The sequence below is a fragment of the Acomys minous genome (genome assembly GCF_964271855.1).
Source record: "Acomys minous genome assembly, chromosome: 9".
In the NCBI taxonomy this organism is placed as follows: Eukaryota; Metazoa; Chordata; class Mammalia; order Rodentia; family Muridae; genus Acomys; species Acomys minous.
In genome coordinates, this window is record NC_140490.1 from 45,347,759 (window position 1) to 45,366,024 (window position 18,266).

At 49.5% G+C, this 18,266-nt stretch overlaps 1 protein-coding gene across 10 annotated transcripts in view; it reads left to right on the plus strand.

The window, feature by feature from the left end:
- WNK2 (WNK lysine deficient protein kinase 2) overlaps positions 1-18,266 on the plus strand; it is a 113,805-nt gene that overhangs the window by 77,788 nt on the left and 17,751 nt on the right. For 9 of the 10 annotated variants that reach the window (XM_084797172.1, XM_084797174.1, XM_084797175.1 and 6 more), the window contains 10 exons: positions 276-325; positions 1,382-1,550; positions 1,618-1,734; positions 3,440-3,610; positions 3,724-3,769; positions 4,353-4,472; positions 12,840-13,648; positions 13,930-14,005; positions 16,005-16,084; positions 16,182-16,864. In XM_084797172.1, the coding sequence (XP_084653298.1) occupies positions 276-325; positions 1,382-1,550; positions 1,618-1,734; positions 3,440-3,610; positions 3,724-3,769; positions 4,353-4,472; positions 12,840-13,648; positions 13,930-14,005; positions 16,005-16,084; positions 16,182-16,864 (2,321 nt within the window). The remainder of the gene's footprint in view (positions 1-275; positions 326-1,381; positions 1,551-1,617; positions 1,735-3,439; positions 3,611-3,723; positions 3,770-4,352; positions 4,473-12,839; positions 13,649-13,929; positions 14,006-16,004; positions 16,085-16,181; positions 16,865-18,266) is intronic. The other variant, XM_084797169.1, reaches the window with a different exon arrangement.

The following is an 18,266-nucleotide window of genomic DNA, read 5'->3' on the forward strand; positions in this document are numbered from 1 at the left end:
GGTTTTCCTCAGAGAGGATATGTGTGTGTCCTTTTTAGGGGAATGATCAAAGTAGGTTAGCAATTTGTAGAAGGAAGAAACCCCGGGTTTCAGGAATCTGCTTGCCTCTAAGCCTTTCAAGATTACCCTCACCACACACTGGGCCCTGTGTGGAGAGAGCCTCAGAGGAGGGGGTGGGGGGGGAGGGCAGCAGCATGCTGTGGCTAGCCTCACAACCAAGGGGAGCCAGGTCAGCACAGTGTAACCCTGTTCTCTTTACTCTGTTCTTATTTTAGGAGCAGGTTTCGCAAGACAAACCCCCTGGCCCCCCACAGAGCTGTGAGAGGTACAGCTCTACCTTGCCCTCAGGATGGGTTGGAGGGGGGGGGGATCAAGGTGGGGAGGGGGTGCTCAGGAACTATCTTGGCCCAGCCCAGCCCAGCACTGCTTGGTGCTTTCATTCAGATCCTGACCGAGTTTGCCAGGACACCACCAAGATACACACACACACACACACACACACACACACACACACACACACACACACACTTTTGGTTTTTCAAGACTGCTTCTCTGTACAGCCCTGGATGTCTTGGACTCACTTTGTGTCTGAGGCTGGCCTCGAACTCACAGTGATCCATGTGCTTCTGCCTCCCTGAGTGCTGGGATTAAAGGCGTGTTCCACCACACCTGCCTACAAGCAAGATTTTTAATATGTTGCCCCGCCCCCCACTTTCTAAATTTGACCCAGAAGTGGCTCAGGCACCAGCTTTCTGGTCTTTGTTAATCCAGGATGAATCCTGGTTGTTGTCAGCCCCTCCTAGGCTGTGGATTCTGGCACTGGTCCTTGTCAGTCCAGGTTGAGTGCTGGTTGTTGTTTGTCCCTGCTGAGCTGTGACAGGTCCTGGCATTAGTCCTTGTGCTGAGGACATTCCAGAAGGGCAAGGCCATGGGCAGAGTCTCAGTGTTCTCGGGTATGCCTAGGCCCAGGTGTGCCCTGGAGCAGCAATGCTGTTCTTGCTGAGGTGGGTGTGGGAGGGACCTGGGATCCCACCATCCCAGGAAACTGGATGCTGTGCATGAGGAAGCTCAGCGGACTCCACAGTCCTCACCACAGCCTGGAGTGTCTGCGGTCTTATTTGCTCAGATGGGAAAAGTGAGGCACGCAGACCCACTTCACAGGCAAAAGGCCTAGAGAACGGCACAGCCCACCAGTGGGGAGCTAGCACTTCCCCCTTTCCCCGGGGTGGCACAGGGTGGGTCCTGGTGGAAAAGAGGTCTCTAGTCCCCTTGCTGATCACAACTTTAGGTACTTAAGGTTTTAAAGCTTCAAGGCTGGACTGAGTAGAGGGCATTTCCTGGTGATCCGTGTGTGCTGTTAACATTCTTGGTTTCCCCTCAGTTTTGGAGGATCTGATGTCACCTCTGGAAGAGACCTGAGTGACAGCTGTGAAGGCACCTTTGGAGGGGGCAGGCTGGAGGGCAGGGCTGCCCGGAAACACCACCGTAGGTCCACTCGTGCACGCTCCCGGCAGGAGAGGGCCAGCAGGCCCCGTCTCACTATCCTGAATGTGAGTGGTTGCTGTTTGGGGCACACGGGTGTGAAGTCCTCTGCAATCTGATCATGACTTCCTGCAGGTGTGTAACACGGGAGACAAGATGGTGGAGTGTCAGCTGGAAACACATAACCATAAGATGGTGACCTTCAAGTTTGACCTCGATGGGGACGCTCCTGATGAGATCGCTACGTACATGGTAAGGCTGAGCCAGAGGGTGAGGCCACCTCTTTGAGGTCCATAGACTCTTATAGGAGCTAAAATGCGGAGTTCAGGCCTGCACGGAGGTGTTTGGGTGGGCCATGGCCTAGCAGAGAGACAGAGCCTAGCAGCTGCCCTAGAGCTGTGTTCCCAGGGAGAGCATCTGCTTCCTGCAGGCAGTTTCTGTGGGCTCTTCCACAGGCCCCTGTGTGGGAACAGTTCAAGGATGCTATCCACATTTCTTCCTGTCCTTTAGAGGGAAAGGAGGGACCTGCCAGGTGACCTGGATAAGCAAGGGTATCAAACGAGCAAGGTGTAACTGTGTAAGATAAAATGAAATTTAGATTAATGTAATATAAATAAACCCCCTTGACTAGTCTCCTCTGCATAAACTGCTCAGTTAGCCATCAAGAGTAAGTAGCCTTCAGGTTGTATCCACAGAGGTTCCTCAGACGAGCTCTTCATCGAGCCAGGCCAGACCACAGTCCCCTCAGGGTGAAAGGAGCAATGGTTCAGATGCCTGCTACCACAGTGGGGGAGACTGGCCAGAACCATTACAGTGGACAACAGAGGGGACAGATCTGACTCTGAACAAAGGAGGATGGGAGAGCAGGACGTACAGAGCAGGACCAGGGGGAGTGCTCAGGGTTTGGAAACTAAGGAGAAAGAGAACACAAGAGTGCCAAAGCCAGTTGGACGGTCAGGTTATGAGGGCACTGATGTCCAGGATGATCAGAGAGGGTCATTTAGCCCTCTTCCTGCCTGGACCAAGTCCCGCCCACACTTGTGGTGCATCTGACTCTGGCTTGGCTAACTTTGGAGGAGCTGTCTGGACTTAGTACTGAGAAGAGCCGTATGGCTGTAGGGCAAGAGCTCTGAGAAGATGACTTGTAAAGAAGGTCAATAAGAAATGTTTCTAGGCTCTGGCGAGATGGCTCAGCGATTAATAGAACTGCCTGCTCTTCCAGAGGTCCTGACTTCAATCCCCAGCAACCACATGGTGGCTCACAACCATCTATAATGTGATCTGATGCCCTCTTCTGGCGTGCAGGTGTACATGTAAACAGAGCACTATATACATAATAAATAAGTCTTTTAAAAGAAAAGAAAGAAAGATTTCTGGGGAACCAACCAATGGTGGTGCATGCCTTTAATCTCAGTATTGGAGAAAGAGGCAGGGTGTCTATGTGAGTTAGAGACCAGTCTGGTCTACCTAGTTCCAGGACAGCCAAGGCTAGTCAGTGAGACCTTCCTAAAAAAAATTAATAACAACAACAAGTATATTAATAATATAATAATATTATTATATATATAATATTTATTGTTGTTATCATGAAAATAGGTATGGCTCATTGTCTGGTGCTCACATCCCAATTAAGCCCTCCCCATAGCCCCAGTACCAGTGCAACTATCTTTCTTGGAGATTGTTAGGGGTTCCATGACCAGCTCTTTCTCTGGGAAAGCAGTGCCACATGGGGCCATCAGGTTGTGTGGGATAGTGTTTTTTGGCCTCAGCTGTACCCTGTGTCTCTGGAGCCATCAACTTCTTCCCTTGGCTTTTCAACCCCAGCCAGGGGACACATGGTTTGTCATGTCTTGTATGGGACCTGGGGAAGGAAAGAGGTATATATATTCCTGGTAGAGTCCCCGTACAGCTGTGGTCTATGGAAGATTGTCACCAGCTGTCCCATGTCCCTTTGCAGGTAGAGCATGACTTCATCCTGCCCGCTGAGCGAGAGACATTCATTGAACAGATGAAGGACGTCATGGACAAGGCAGAAGACATGCTCAGTGAGGACACGGATGTGGATCATGGCTCTGATACAGGGACCAGCCCTCCACACCTGGGTACCTGTGGTCTGGCCACGGGGGAGGTGAGAGCTCAGGTCCCCAGGACATGCTGGTGGATGCAGCACGCAGGAGGCCCAGAAAAAAAAAGCTCTCAATGAGCATGGCTGCTGACCCACAATCCCTTTCCCTTATGCAGGAGAATGGACAGCCCCAGGCCAATGCCCCTGTCTATCAGCAGAATGGTAAGTCTGTCCCCACACCTGTACCTGGCAGAGTAGCCAGCCTTAGGGAAGAACCATTTCCCTGCATCCTTTGTGCTCTGAAGCAGGAATTTGACACAAGTTCCCTGTTGAGCATAGGAACACCTGCTTTGGCCACTGTACCAAAAGGATTGTGTGAGTGGTGATGTGGGTCTCAGCTGGTAATGGCTACCCTGTCACAGCAGCCACTAAACACTGGCTGCCATCGCGTCCTTCAAGGCTGGTGCTACAGACATCCCAAGAACTGAATTGGGCTCTTCTGAGAGTCTCCAACTGTCAGTGAGGCTCCCAGGGCTGGGTGCCCACCCTAAGGCCTCCTGGTTGAGGAGCAGGTAGAAGTTCCCCAAGGCCTCCTCCTTATCAAGGGGCCTGAAGGGAAGCCTTGGAGTGGAGCTGTTTAGGAATACAAGGGAGAGCTTGAGTCTCTGCCCACTTCCTCACAAGAAGACAATCCACGGGTGGAATGAGCTTGCCAGAGCTCCTCGCGAAGTCTGGTGCAGCAGTAGGGTGCCCTGGCCTAGAAGTGCTAGTTCCCTCTCAGCACCCCTTTTGCTCTGTTTCTCAGTCTTGCACACAGGGAAGAGATGGTTTATCATCTGTCCGGTGGCTGAACACCCAGCAACGGAAGCTTCTGAATCATCACCCCCACTCCCTCTAAGCTCCTTGCAGCCAGAAGCCGGTCAAGGTAGGAACACACAGAACCCAGATCCCGTTCCGTAGCAACCTAGGAGCTTCCGTCAGTACTGTGGCCCTGTACTAGGATGCGTTGGGTACCTGGCGCTGTGAAAGCAGATGCTGCTGCCCCATATGGTCACCCCAAAGCTCAGGGCAGCCTATAGAGGCCCGTGTTACCATTCCTCCCTGTTTTCTACTGGATCAGCCATCAGGGCAGCATTGGCTTGAGCTGGCCATATTATTTTCACCACTCGAGTGACATGCCAGATTAACGATTGTGTACAGTGACTCTCTCACCTGTCTCTGTCGCCTTGCAGTATATCCATAGTGAACGGGCTCTCTGAATTCTCCTCTGCATGGGAAGGTGGGATTCTGAGACCACTTAATTCTCAGTTGTCACATGGATGGCAGCCCATGTTACCTGCTTCTGAGACTGCCTGCGTCTATCCCTACAGATGTCTCTAAACTTTTCCTTCACCACTATTGGTTAAGTCTTGATTTTTATGATACTTAGAAGGCTGAGCTGGCCATTGGAACAAACTTAAGGCTTATTTCATCGTCGCTTGGCAAGAAACAGCTGATCACTAATTAAAACGCTTGGGTTTCTGTTATGCTACACTCACGAAAACGATATGTAAGTCAGGTTTTGTCTCCTTATCCTATGTTTCCACTCTACTTTTGGGGACTTGTTACCATGGGAAGAAGGCCAACTTAGTAATAAGAGCCAGTGAGCAATGCACTGGGAGCAGGCGCCTTCTGGCCGGGGGTTGGGCTCAGCCTAGCTTGAGAGACCAGGGCCTGGTGACCTTATCTGTAAGACTCCCTGGTGCAAGGAAAGCCCCATCACAAGACATAGACGTTTTAATGTGCCATCGGGTAGAAGGGCTGTGGAGTGTCACAGCATTGGTCTATCACTAATGGATGGTGATGAGGGGCTAGGAGCACAGAGTTAAACCCTCACCTTTCATCTACATACTGACCTGGGAAACCATTCATAGCAAGTAGCTATGCAGTATGGGGGCCTAGGGTAGAGAAGTGAGTGACAGATATGTTAATTTGAATTAACTACCCACAGAGGAGAGGATCAAAAAACTTGATGAGTTATGAAAATCATACTTTGAAGGAACTGGGAATCTGAAGACAGTGAAAATTTAACAGAAACAGATACAAGCCAAGTCTTGGCCCCTTTGCAACTGAGAGCGTCTCCCATCCTACAGGGGTGTCTGAGTGAGGATGCACGTAACCACACTAGAGAGAGAAGTGGTGTAAAGTCCAGGTGCTCTGGGTGGCCCTGCAGAGGCCGTGTCTGAGAGGCTGAAGGAGGCAGGCCTGAAGAGACGTCGGAGTAGCAGCCAGCCAAACCTTGAGGAAAGAGCTAAAGAGCTGTAGGAGGAGCACCCGAAGCCTGCTGGTTGTCACACATGCTCCACTGCCTGGCCCTGCTTGCCACGGTCACAGCGCTGGCTGCTTCCTGTCCAGCGGTTAAGAGCAGGAAGTCCCAGGGAACTAAGAAATACAACAAAGGCACAAAACCTGGAATGCTGTCTCACTAAGCTAAACTCTTTGATGCACCCTCTGCACCCGGATTAGCGTATAAAACTGGGAACTAAACTAAGAGATAAACCCCACCCAGGGTTCCTGACTGGCCTCTAAGAACTAGGTTCAACTGGATTAGTCCTTCAAAAAGTATTGAAAATTGAACCTACTTGTAACCATGATCCATAGAAGGCAGGTTGCAGTTTGCAGGCTGCGTACTCCTCCTGGTCATGTTGACCATTTGCTAAAGCAAAAATACCAGCATTCACCATAGCAGCCATTTAAAAAAATTTTTTTTTATATGTCATTCAAGGCATTTAAAATAGAACCCAAAATTACTTGGCAAGTAGAAACCTAGGAAAAAGCCAACCTGCCCAATAACAAGATGAGACAGATGTTGGATGATCCAGCGGCTTGAAGCAGCTGTTATGTATGTGTCTGAAGAAACAGTCACAAACACATGTTCTTGAAGCAAATGTTAAGTAGAAGATGTCAGGGGGCAGAAAGATACAGAGAAGAAACTAATGCATGCAGGTTTTAACACTAAAGATTGAAATATTCAAATTAACTAACTGGGACACAGGGAAGAGCTCCCAAGACCTGCGGAAGCATCTGACGCTGTGCCAGAGTTCAGGAGAGGAACGGAACACAGAAAAAAGATGTGGAGAAATTAAATGCTGAACACACCCCTGACTTTTGCCAGAGGCAGAATTCAGGAAGCCAAGGAAACCCATGCAAGTGAGACTGGAGAAAACCATGTCTGAACACAGCACTTGGTCTGCTGGAAACTAAAAGGGGAAAAAAAAAATGAAGGCAGACAGCACAATGATGTGTCACCTAAATGAAGGGGTCGTTCACATAGCTGCACATTTCTCAGCGGAAGACATGATGTCCAGAAGCAAGCCGACAGCATTTGAGAGGTGGTAAAAGGGAAGCACTGATGACCAAGAACTCTGTCTTCAGAGAAAATACCCCCTAGAAACAGAAATGAAACGCTGCCATTCGCAAATAAAGATGGCTAAGATAATTTGCTTCCAGTGCACCTGGCCTGCAAGATTTAAGATCTTCAGACAGAAGGGAGACAATCAGCCAGGCGGTGGTGGCGCATGCCTTTAATCCCAGCACTGGGGAGGCAGCGGCAGGTGGATCTCTGTGAGTTCAAGGCCAGCCTGGTCTACAAAGAGAGTTCCAGGACAGTCAGGGCTATTACACAGAGAAACTCTGTCTCCAAAAAAATGGAGACAATTCCAAGCAATAGCATCAGGATAAAGGAAGAACAATTGTGTGTGTGTGTGTGTGTGTGTGTGTGTGTGTGTGTGCGCGCGCGCACGCGCGGAGGTGTAACAGACCATTTTCTCTTGAGTCCTTTGAAACATGTGGTGGCTGAAATTTCAGATCCATAACAGTAGATGATCTTTCACTTACGTAGACATGTAACAGGACTTCCTGCGCATTTGTTAGGCTCCTTCATTCCAACTGAAGTAGCTCTGAATGGAGTGTATGCTTTGGAATTCCTAGCACAACCATTAAAAGAATTGTTCAAAAAGATGTACTCAGAATCACAATAGATAAGATCTAATTAAAAACAAAAACACGCCGGGTGGTGGTGGTACATGCCTTTAATCCCAGCACTTGGGAGGCAGAGGCAGGTGGATCTCTGTGAGTCCAAGGCCAGTCTGGTCTCTAAACAAGTTCAGGACAGCAAAGGCTACACAGAGAAGCCTTGTCTTAAAAAAGAAAACAAAACAAAACAAAACAAAAAACCAAAAAACACTTGCTGCTCTTACAGATAATCTAGGCTTGATCCCCCAGGATCCACACAGTGGCTCACAACTGCCTGTAACTCAAGTTTCAGGAGAGCCAACACCCTTCTTTGGCCTCCACAAGCACCAGACACACAACTGAGGTGCACGTATGTGTTACATATGGGCAAATACTCATATGCATAAACCTTTAAAAAAAACTTTGTTTTTTCAAGACAGAGTTTCTCTCTGTGTAGTCCTGGCTGTCCTAGAACTCCCTCTGTAAACCAGGCTAGTCTCAAACTCACAGAGATCTGCCTGCTTCTGCCTCTCAAGTGCTGGGATATTAAAGGCATGTGCCACCACCACCCAGCAAAAACAAAAACAAAACCAATTTTAAAAAAAGGTGTATGGTAAAAGATAAACTATGTAAACACACCTCAAAAGATTACTGGAATTCCTATTTTAATATCAAACAAAATAGACTTCCAAGCAAAGAAAATTATCAGTACTAAAAACTCATGTTTCATATTCACTAAAGAATCGGTTTCCAAAAGCACATTAAGAGCCCTAAATACGAGTGCATCTTCTAACAGAACTTTATACCTAACAGGATTGAGCCTGGTGTGATAGCACAAGCCTAGAGTCTGAGGCAGGAGATCACCAGTTTGAAGCCAGCTTGGGTTATATATAATAGTGCAACTCTACCTTTAAAAAAAAAAAACCAACAACAACTAAATAAAAATACTAAAATGTTATAGGAAGATACCCATCAGAATTAAAAGCAGAAGCAGACAAGTCCACAACTGTTAGCGATCTCTACCTTCCTCTCAGGGAGAAAATACAGCCACAGTAACCAGCTTGACCTACTTGACAGATCATTCTGCGTGGATAAAATGCACTGTCCTTTCTCGGACATGAAGAGCAATTACCCTGAGGTATAAAAAAGAAAGCTAGCATGAAAAAAAAAAAGCCGCATTATACTGATTACAGTCTGATATAATGTAACTAAGAGTTGAGTGGTAGGTCATGGTATCTACAGGTGGAAAAAAATCATAAGGAGAGTTAACATATTTCTGAATGAATGCAAGAATGTAGCATTAAATTTTGTGAGATGTGGCTAAAGTTATAAGGAAATTTTTATAGCACTGAAAAGTTTAACAGCACAACTTTCCACCTTGAGAAATGAGAACAATGAAGACAGAATATATCTGCTTAAAAATGGTGAACCATGGAAAGTAAAGAGCAGCCAGCAACATTTCAAATGAACAGATAAGTAGAAGAGATAAAACCAGTGAAGCCGAAAACTGGTTCTTTGGGGGAGAAAAATCCATGAAGTTATAAACCTTTAATAAAACTGACAAAGACATAAAATACCAACCTCAGGACTAAAAGAAAAGTCACTGTAGAAAGAAAATGGGGCTGCAGAGATGGCTCAGTGGTTAAGAGCACTGACTGCTCTTCCAGAGGCCCTGAGTTCAATTCCCAGACACCACATGGTGGCTCACAACCATCTATAATGAGATCTGGTGCCCTCTTCTGGCCTGTAGGCACACATGTAGGCAGAATACTGAATACATAATAAATAAATGAATAAATCTTAAAAAAGAAAGAAAGAAAGAAAGAAAGAAGATAACAGATGCTGTTAGAGAGTTTGATTAAGTGAAAAAGACTAGTTATTTTTGCAGAATCTGCCAACTGCTAAGACTCGGCTAGTATGGAAAAGATGAACCACCCCAGACCTATTAGAAAGATAAAAATCTTTAGGTAAAATTTCCCCCAAAGAATCCTGAAGCCCAGGCAAACATTAGCAAGATCTAGCACCAGTTCTGCAAAATCCCTTCTAAGAAATGCAAAAGGAGGGGCTGGAGAGATGGCTGAGATTAAGAGCACTGACTGCTCTCCCAAAGGTCCTGAGTTCAATTCCCAGCAACCACATGGTGGCTCACTACCATCTATAATGAGATCTGTTGCCCTCTTCTGGCCTGCAGATATATATGCAGACAGAGCACTGTATACATAATAATAAATAAATCTTTAAAAAAAAAAAGAAATGCAAAGGGAGCTAACCCTTCCCAGTCACCAAAGAGTCCAGTGTCCCCCTCGTTTCCTTTACAAACTTAAAAATAATCCTGCTTTCAGACAGGGTGGTCATTATAACGAGGATGTTGCATAGTGACTCATTCGTAGGCTAAAAAGTAAACCTTGACCTTAAGCCTCTAACACAAAAATTAATTTATTAATAAATCAAATATGGTGATTAATTTTTATGTGTAATGCTTTTATTTGCAGGTTTTTTATCATAGTTATATTTAATTTTAATTTTGAAATATATATAAATTACAAAATTGTGTAACTTTTAGAAGAAAGCAGAGGAAATCTTTCTCTCGTGTTTCTTAGCTCAGTGCTTGCCTAGCATGCAAACAGCCTTGGATTCAACCCCCAGGACTACATGCACCAAGCAGGTGTGGTGATGCTTCCCTGTCATCCTCAGCTACATAGTGAGTTCAAGACCAGCCTCAGACCCCACCTCAAAAGAAAGAGGAAGAGGAGGAGGAGGAGGAGGAGAACAAATCAGACACTGTCAACATTAAAACCTTTTACTCTAAATGTGGAAACACACAAACCAGATAGAAGATACCAGCTGCGCTCACAGCCAGCAATGATTCCCACCCAGGAAACATGAAGAACTCTTACAGAGGAAAAGGCAAGGCAGAGTGGTTCAGTTGATGGTGTGTCATAGGAGATGCCAGATGGCTGCCATTGAGAAGGCAGTCACATTAGTCACAAGAAAATACAGCTCAGATATACACAAAGGACGTTACCAAGAGACAAGGCCAGTGAGATGACTCAGTGGGTAAACGTGCTTACTGTCAAGCCTGATGTCCCAAGTTAGACCGTAGACTCGCACGGTAGACGGAGAGAAGTGAGTTCTGCAAGAGTTCCTCTGACCTCCACACTCGTGCCATGCTGTGTGTGCACGCTCGCACACAGATGCGAAACCAAACAAAGACAAAAAGTGTTGGCGAGGATGCGGAGCAATGGGGCGGCATCTGTACAGTTGGTGAGAATGTAAACCAGTACAGATGTTATAGAAAGCAGCACGCAGCTTCCTCAAGAAGTCAAAGCAGAACGGTTGCATGATTTAGCCCCCCCCCCACAATCTGGGGGTGTTCAAGTGAACTAAAAGCAAATTCTGGAAGAAATTCTGCTCTCCTGTGTTCATGCGGTTTCATCTGCCGTAGTCAAAGACATGGAAACAGATGGAAAGTTAACAGACGATTGGGTAAAGAGAACATGTGTGTGCGTAGTAGACAGCTATTGAGCTGTTAAAAGGAAATCCAGCCGCTGGCAACAAGACTTGAACGTGCCTGGGAGTGTTATGTTGAATGAAACAAGCCCTTCACAAAACCACAAATACCACTTGACTCTGCTTGTAGGAGATGCGTTAAATAGTCAGAACCGAATCAGAGAGCCGAGTGGAGATGGACAGGAGAAACAGTGGCCGTGCAGCAGGTTGCATTCAGTGTTGCAAGCTAGTACCATGCTGTGTCTGAGCACTTAAAGGGTGGAAGAAAAGAGCTTCATGAGCATTCACAGGCTGCCATAGCGGGACCCACCTTGGAGAGGTGCCTCACCAGCCTCTATTGAAGTGGAGGTTCTCTGTGGCCAGCAGCAGCTCTGAGTGTGCCCCTTGCTGGGCAAGGGCACCTGTGTACCACCACTGGTGGATGGAACATTCCAAGCCACGGGAGCAAGTATGCTGTTTAGAAGTCACGCCGGTGCCGTCAGTGCAACAAGAGGCAGAACTTGTCAAGTTATTGACCTTTGGTGGGGTAGGGATGGAGGCTCTGTGTGGGTCTTGGGGAAAGAGGGGTGCCAGATCCTGGTAACCACCCCAGGCTAAGGTTTTTCATTGTGTTTGCGTATGAGAGACTGTGTGTAGGTGTAGTGTTTGCATATGTCCATGTGGGAGTCCACATGTATACATGTGTGTGAAGGCTACAGGTTGATGTTGCTCTCCACCTTTTTTCCTTTTTAAGGCATCTATCTTATTTATCTATCTATCTTATCTATCTATCTATCTATCTATCTATCTATCTATCTATCTATCTGTTGAGAAAGGGTTTCACTTTGGCTAGGCTGGTTGGCCAGTGAGCTCCAGAGAGCTACTTGTCTCCACACACCCCCCCTCCCCCCCACCCCACTCCCCACCCCGGAGCTGGGATTATAGGCATGCACCACCATGCTTGGCTTCTAGGTAGATGCTGGGATCTAAATTCAGGTTTCTGTTTGCATAGCAGGCACTTCATCCATGGAGCCAGCCCCTCAGCCCCAGACTTCCACAGGATGTTCAGTGTGCACATGCTTGTCAAAAGACACTGGGCTTCTGTTTTAAAAGTGACAAATGATGAGCTCTAAACCCATATGGATTACACACACACACACACACACACACACACACACACACACACACACACACACACACACACACACACCATACCCTATGCCCTCCCCTTGATTCACATCACAGTCCCTGTGACGGCCGGTAGGACTTCGGGTGCTCTAGCAGGGCACTGTTCGACCATGTCTTCACGCGTTCCTCACTGTGTTTATCCCCAGAATTCTTTGCTGAGTCTGTGTTCTGAGTGCACCAAACTTACTGGGCATCTGGTGGACTGGAAAGTTCTGGGTTCCTCCTTGCTCTGAAGCATGGACGAAGATAAAACTCACTGCTTCTCTCAACACCTTCATTTTTAAATCCACACCCAAGTTTTGCCCAGCGTAGACAGTGTGGACAGATAGGTGGTGGTAAAAAGGCCACGCAGGAAAAGTGCTTCGGCCAGATGGTAAGAACAGGACGGTATGGAACACCACAGGGTGCTCTGTAGGAGCAGAGAGCCATAGGTGAGACTCCTACAGAGAGGCTGACGGTCCTGGTCAGGAGGGGACCGAGTGGCAGACGGGCACTTGGCCTCCTGGAGGAACAAATGTGAGTCTGCAGGAGCTTCACCCAGGCTGTCATCAGTGTAGACAGGGAAGGGCTGGATGCAGAAGATCAGGATAAGTGATGCCAATTGTTGCCTTTTTCCTTCTAGACCCAACACCCTTTCCAGACCAGCTGTCCTTGAAGGACAAACCTAATTTCCCAGCTGCTCAGCAGCTCCTGAGCCAGGCAGGCTCCAGCAACCCTCCTGGTGGAGCATCAGCCCCCTTGGCCCCATCTTCTCCTCCTGTGACTACTGTAATACCGGCAGCACCAGCCACCAGCACCGTGCCAGAGTCAGCAGCAGGGACTGCCAAGCAGGCAGGGGGTCCAGGGACACACCAAGGACCAGCCAGTATCCACGAGACCCTCCCGCCACTGGTAGAGACTCACCATGCCCAGCCCCTTAGTATTGGCCAAGGACCTTGCACCCCAGCTCCAGAAGCCTCTCGCTGCTCCACAGGTCTGGGGGAGCCCATCTCAACCAGGGATGTCAGCACTCTAGGGGAGCCCCTGCCTGCTTCAGTGCCAGAGCCCAGCCCTCCCACTGGGGCCACACAGCCTGTATCGGGTCAGCCACCACCCCCACTGCCCATCACAGTGGGGTCTATCAGCCTGGCAGCTACCCAGCTCCCTAGTCCCCCCCTGGGACCTACTGCTCCCCCACCACCACCCTCAGCCTTGGAATCAGATGGGGAAGGACCACCCCCTAGGGTGGGCTTTGTGGACAACACCATCAAGAGTCTGGATGAGAAACTGCGGACCCTGCTCTACCAGGAGCATGTGCCCACCTCCTCAGCCTCAGCCGGGACCCCCATGGAGGGAAGCGATAGAGACTTCACCCTGGAGCCTCTGCGAGGAGACCTGCCCTCAGCCCCGAGTGACAGGACCCCAAGCCTCACCCAGCAGGCTCAGCCCTCAGTGAGTAGCTTGACTTACTCCAGCACCCTCTCCCTGGCCATGGCTGGAGGTGGGCAGGCATCCCAGCTATGCAGGACCTGACTGGCTCTCTTGGTGATGCATCCATGGTGTGTGGTACCAAACGACTCAGTTCAATTGTTTATATGGAGGAGGCAGGGCAGCCCAGGTCAGGGAGAGTTCCAGCCATAGATTCATAGATCAGTGGTTTGGGTTTAGTTACTTACTGAGATGTTTGACAAGCCAAGCTCACAATTCTTTCCTTGTTGTTTTTCTTCTTTTAGCTGGAAAAGTCAGAAACGGCCCCTGCAGGATGGGCCCTGGGCCAACGGGAGCAGGGTGCATCTTCTCCAATGACAGGTAACAACCTCAAGATCAAGGTAGTGGCGGGCTCTACTCTTCAGGCACTACAAGCCTTCTGGAGCCCAGAGCCTTCACACCCTCATGCTTTCAGAGATGAAATAGTCAGCTGAGTTTCAGAGGAAACTGCTCTCATAATCCAAAGAAAGAGTCCTGTCTGGGGACATGAAAGCTGGAATAAGGGAGTTAGGAGCCAGGGTAAATCTAAGCCCTCAGTTCCCTGATGACTGGGCAGCTAAAGAGAGAGTGGTCCCAGGCCCCACTGCTTTCTTCTGTGGCCCCAGTAGGGGTGCAGTTTGAGGGGAACTCTTGCTTAGGTTCACAGCTTGGTGGGGTATGTAGAGGCCAGAGGGTAATTTGCAGCAATTGGGTATGCCCCCCCCCCCTGCTTTCCACCTGAAGGATTTTGAGACTTAAACTTAAGGTCATCAAACTAGGCGGCAACAACCTTGATTGAACTATCTCACCAGCCTCTCTCCTCTACAACACCCCCACCCCCACCCCTCATGACTTTTTTTTTTAGATAGCTGTGTAGTCCAGGCTGACCTTGAACTTGTATTGATCCCTGCCTCAATTTTCTGAGTTGCTGAGATCACACGGTTCCCTCACATGGATCACATTTGCATCTCCACCCTAGGGGTTCTGGTCTGCTTTCTAAGGTGCCAAATCTCCTCGATGGATTTCTAGGGATTGGCAGGATAAAAGTTATGACCTCGCTGGACCTGGCAACAGCTACCTCGGTATTGTCAGTAGCAGGTGACCCCTGAGGTCTGAATTGCCTTTGCAGTGAGAGGTGCAGTCCAGATAGACCTGGTGGACCCAGGGGCAGCTGTGTCGGCTTCTGGACCAGCTTCAAGCTGAAGTCAGCACCCCAGGTGTTGGTAGAAGAGGTAATGGAGCTCCTGTGTCCTGCAAGGAGCGCTACCTACACTCACAAACCCACACTCAAGAGTTCAGAAGTCATGGTAGGCAGCAGACAGGTTGCTCCAGGAGGCTGCCTCACGATCCAGGTCCAAACAGGTGATTCTAATAGCAGGCACAGAAATAGAAGGAATGCGGGTGGCAGTGAGGCATTGTCACTGGAGATATGCAAAAATGAGGAAAGGGGATCTAGTGTTGCCTACAAGTTGGTGGGATGTAATAGAGACTTTGATTTGGGTCTCCCCAGGAATGTGAGGTTCCTATATAGAGCGTGCAAGGCACACTTGTATGAGTCCGTGTGTCAGTCTTGGCCTGTCTTGGTGTGTGGTGGGTCCCCCTAGAGTCTTCACTGGTGTCTGTGCTTTCCTCACTACTTCGCCTCCTGGGTAGGATGTGGCCCAACTCTGGCCTTGGCCTGCCTGTGACTGTCCTCTACCATGAAAGAGTCTCTGCTCACCCACACCTCTCCTATCTGGGCTTTCTTCCATGGCTCCTCATAGCAGCCCAAGGAAGCTTGCCAGAAACATTGTGCTATCCTACTCTAAAAACAAAGGACTAGGGGAAGGGTGTGTGTGTATGTGCGTGCATGTACAAGTGTGTGTGTGTGTGTGTGTGTGAGAGAGAGAGAGAGAGAGAGAGAGAGAGAGAGAGAGAGAGAGAGAGAGAGGGATAGGGAGAGGGAGAGAGAAAGAAAGAAAGAGACAGAGAGAGACAGAAAGAGAGACTCCCTAGTCCCTTTAAGTAGGGCTGGGCTCTGCTCTCCAAAGTCCTCTGAGATCCTCCAAGCCAGAAGCATCTGGGGAAATGGTTTGGGCCGCCAGAGTGCAGAATGCCTAAAGCAAGGCTGCTCCACCTGACCCTTCTTCCCTTCCCCAGGCTTGTGGCTGTCTCCCAGGATGTGATGTCCCCCAAGATGCCACAGATAGAGCACCACAGTGCATTCTCAGTCTTCAGAGCCCCTGGAATGTCACCCCTCCCTGCCCAGAGGCCAGACTCCCACTGTGAGGGCCTCTGGGCTGTGAGCCATCCCTTACTATTCTCTTTCTCCAGCTTCAGTAACGGTGTCATGTTCTTTCAGCAGAGTCATCTTCCAGCAACACACTGGGCTGTGACAGTGATGCAGGGCAGGTGGCCTCAGACTCCCCCAGTGGCCCCCAGGTAAAGGCGACTCTTAACATGCACTCGACCAGAAGGGGGCAGGGGTTCCTAGCCTCAGCTGGTTCTCATAGACTCTTCATTTCCAACCTCTCCTCAGGATGCGTCTGTTTCCTGCATCCCTACTACACACATGGATCCCAAAGACCAGAACGGTAGTGTTCCCAGAGAAGCCTTGGTAGCATCCCTGCAGAGTTGCCCAGGGACCTTCACAGATGGCAGCCCAGCCCAGATGCGTGGCGCTCGGGTCTCCGGGTCCCCTCATAAGCGGCCAGGGCAGCAGGAAAGCAGCTCTCCAGCCAAAACTGTGGGCCGCTTCTCCGTGGTCAGCACACAGGACGAGTGGACTCTGGCGTCACCTCACAGCCTGCGGTACTCTGCCCCACCTGATGTCTACCTGGATGAGATCCCCTCCAGCCCTGACATGAAGCTGACGGTGCGGCGTGTGCAGACAGCCTCCTCCATTGAGGTTGGCGTTGAGGAGCCCGCCTCCAGTGACTCTGGGGATGAGTGTCCAAGAAGGAGGCCCCAGGTGCAGAAGCAGTCCTCCCTGCCTGCTAGTGGTGGTGTGGCAAGTGACTTTGTGAAGAAGGCCACTGCCTTCCTCCACAGGTCTTCACGGGCTGGCTCGCTGGGTCCTGAGACACCCAGCAGGGCAGGTGTAAAGGTCCCTACCATCAGCATCACCTCCTTCCACTCCCAGTCATCCTACATCAGCAGTGACAACGACTCGGAGTTTGAGGATGCAGACATGAAGAAGGAACTGCGCAGCCTGCGGGAAAAGTACGTTTTGGGGGGCATTGGCTCACCTGGCAGGGTGTATTTGTAAGTAGATTCACCGGGATAGCTTGAGGGGCTCAGCTCACTTGACCAGTAGGGGGCTCACCCAGCCAGCACAGAGAAGGAACTGTGGCCAGCGTGGTTGGGGAGGGACCTGGACCTGATCATTTCTGTTGGGTGGAGTTTAGGTCCTAGCCATGAGATGTCCCATCGTGGGTGCTAGTCAGAGCAATGGGACAGTGAAGAGGCCAGTTTATTTCCAGAGGCCCATCCAGGATGTCTCTGCACTGGGCCAGCCACACTCTACCAGATGCATGACTATTGTCACCTCGGGGAGGACATGCTAGAGGCCAGGAGACCTGCACCACCTTCATGCTGTTCTTCCTTCTCTGTTGATCTGCCTCTGTCTCTCCGTCCCAGAATCTGTTTCTGACACTGTCATTGTTTCTCTCTTCTTTCCTCTCACCCAGAAAGTACTCGCATTGCCTGCCCTCCCGCCATGGTCAGGGATCACTAACGCCCTGATGCCCTTTGGGGTGGGAGGGTTGAGCTTGACAGTGGAGCTTCCTGGTGTGTAGGCCATGAGACCCCATTAGAGAGCCAAGATTTGCTTCAGCTGTCTAAATGAGCTCAGGGACTGCAGGTGCCCTAAAAGGGGAGGAGACATCGAGGCTGCAAAGTTTCTGCAAGATTATAGGGCGGGCAGGGCAAGAAGACTGCCAGTCTTTGCGGTTCATGGTGAGGTTGTTGCAGGTGACCATAGCGGGGCTTTTGTTGAGGTGAAAATGGAGGAGTGGGCACCACCTGAGACCTCAGAACAGATCTGTGCTCTGAATCCTAAGGAAGGGGTCTTGTCCACTGACCCCAGCAGCCCCTTGGGCAGCCAGCCTTCCTCTGGAAGTGCTGCCGTCTCTCCCTGAATTTTCAGGGAGAAAATCACTTCCGTTTGGCGTTTATTGATTGGTTCGTGTGTGTCTGTGTGTGTACTGGTATGTGTCAGTGTGCATGTATGCATGCACACCCTCATGCATGTAGATGAAGAGTTCAGAGAGGTCAAGAACACGTGTCTCAGTCATTTCCCTCCCTAGCTTTTAGACAGGGTATCTCACTGAACCTGGGGTTCACGAATGTGTCTAGACTGCCAGGCCAGGAAGCCGTAGGAATCTTCCTGTCTCCTCCTCCACAGTGCTGGGATTACAGGTGTGCTGGGGACCCAAACACGGGTCCTTATGCTTGCATGGCAGGCATTTTGCTAATTAGGCTTTTGATTTTTTTTTTCAATTATTTTAGAGATCTATGCTCAACACCTGTCCTATAATTCCACTACTCTGGAGGCAGAGCTAAAAGATCGCTGAAAGTTCAAGACTAGCCTAGGCTACAAACTGAGCCCCAGGCCAGCCAGGGG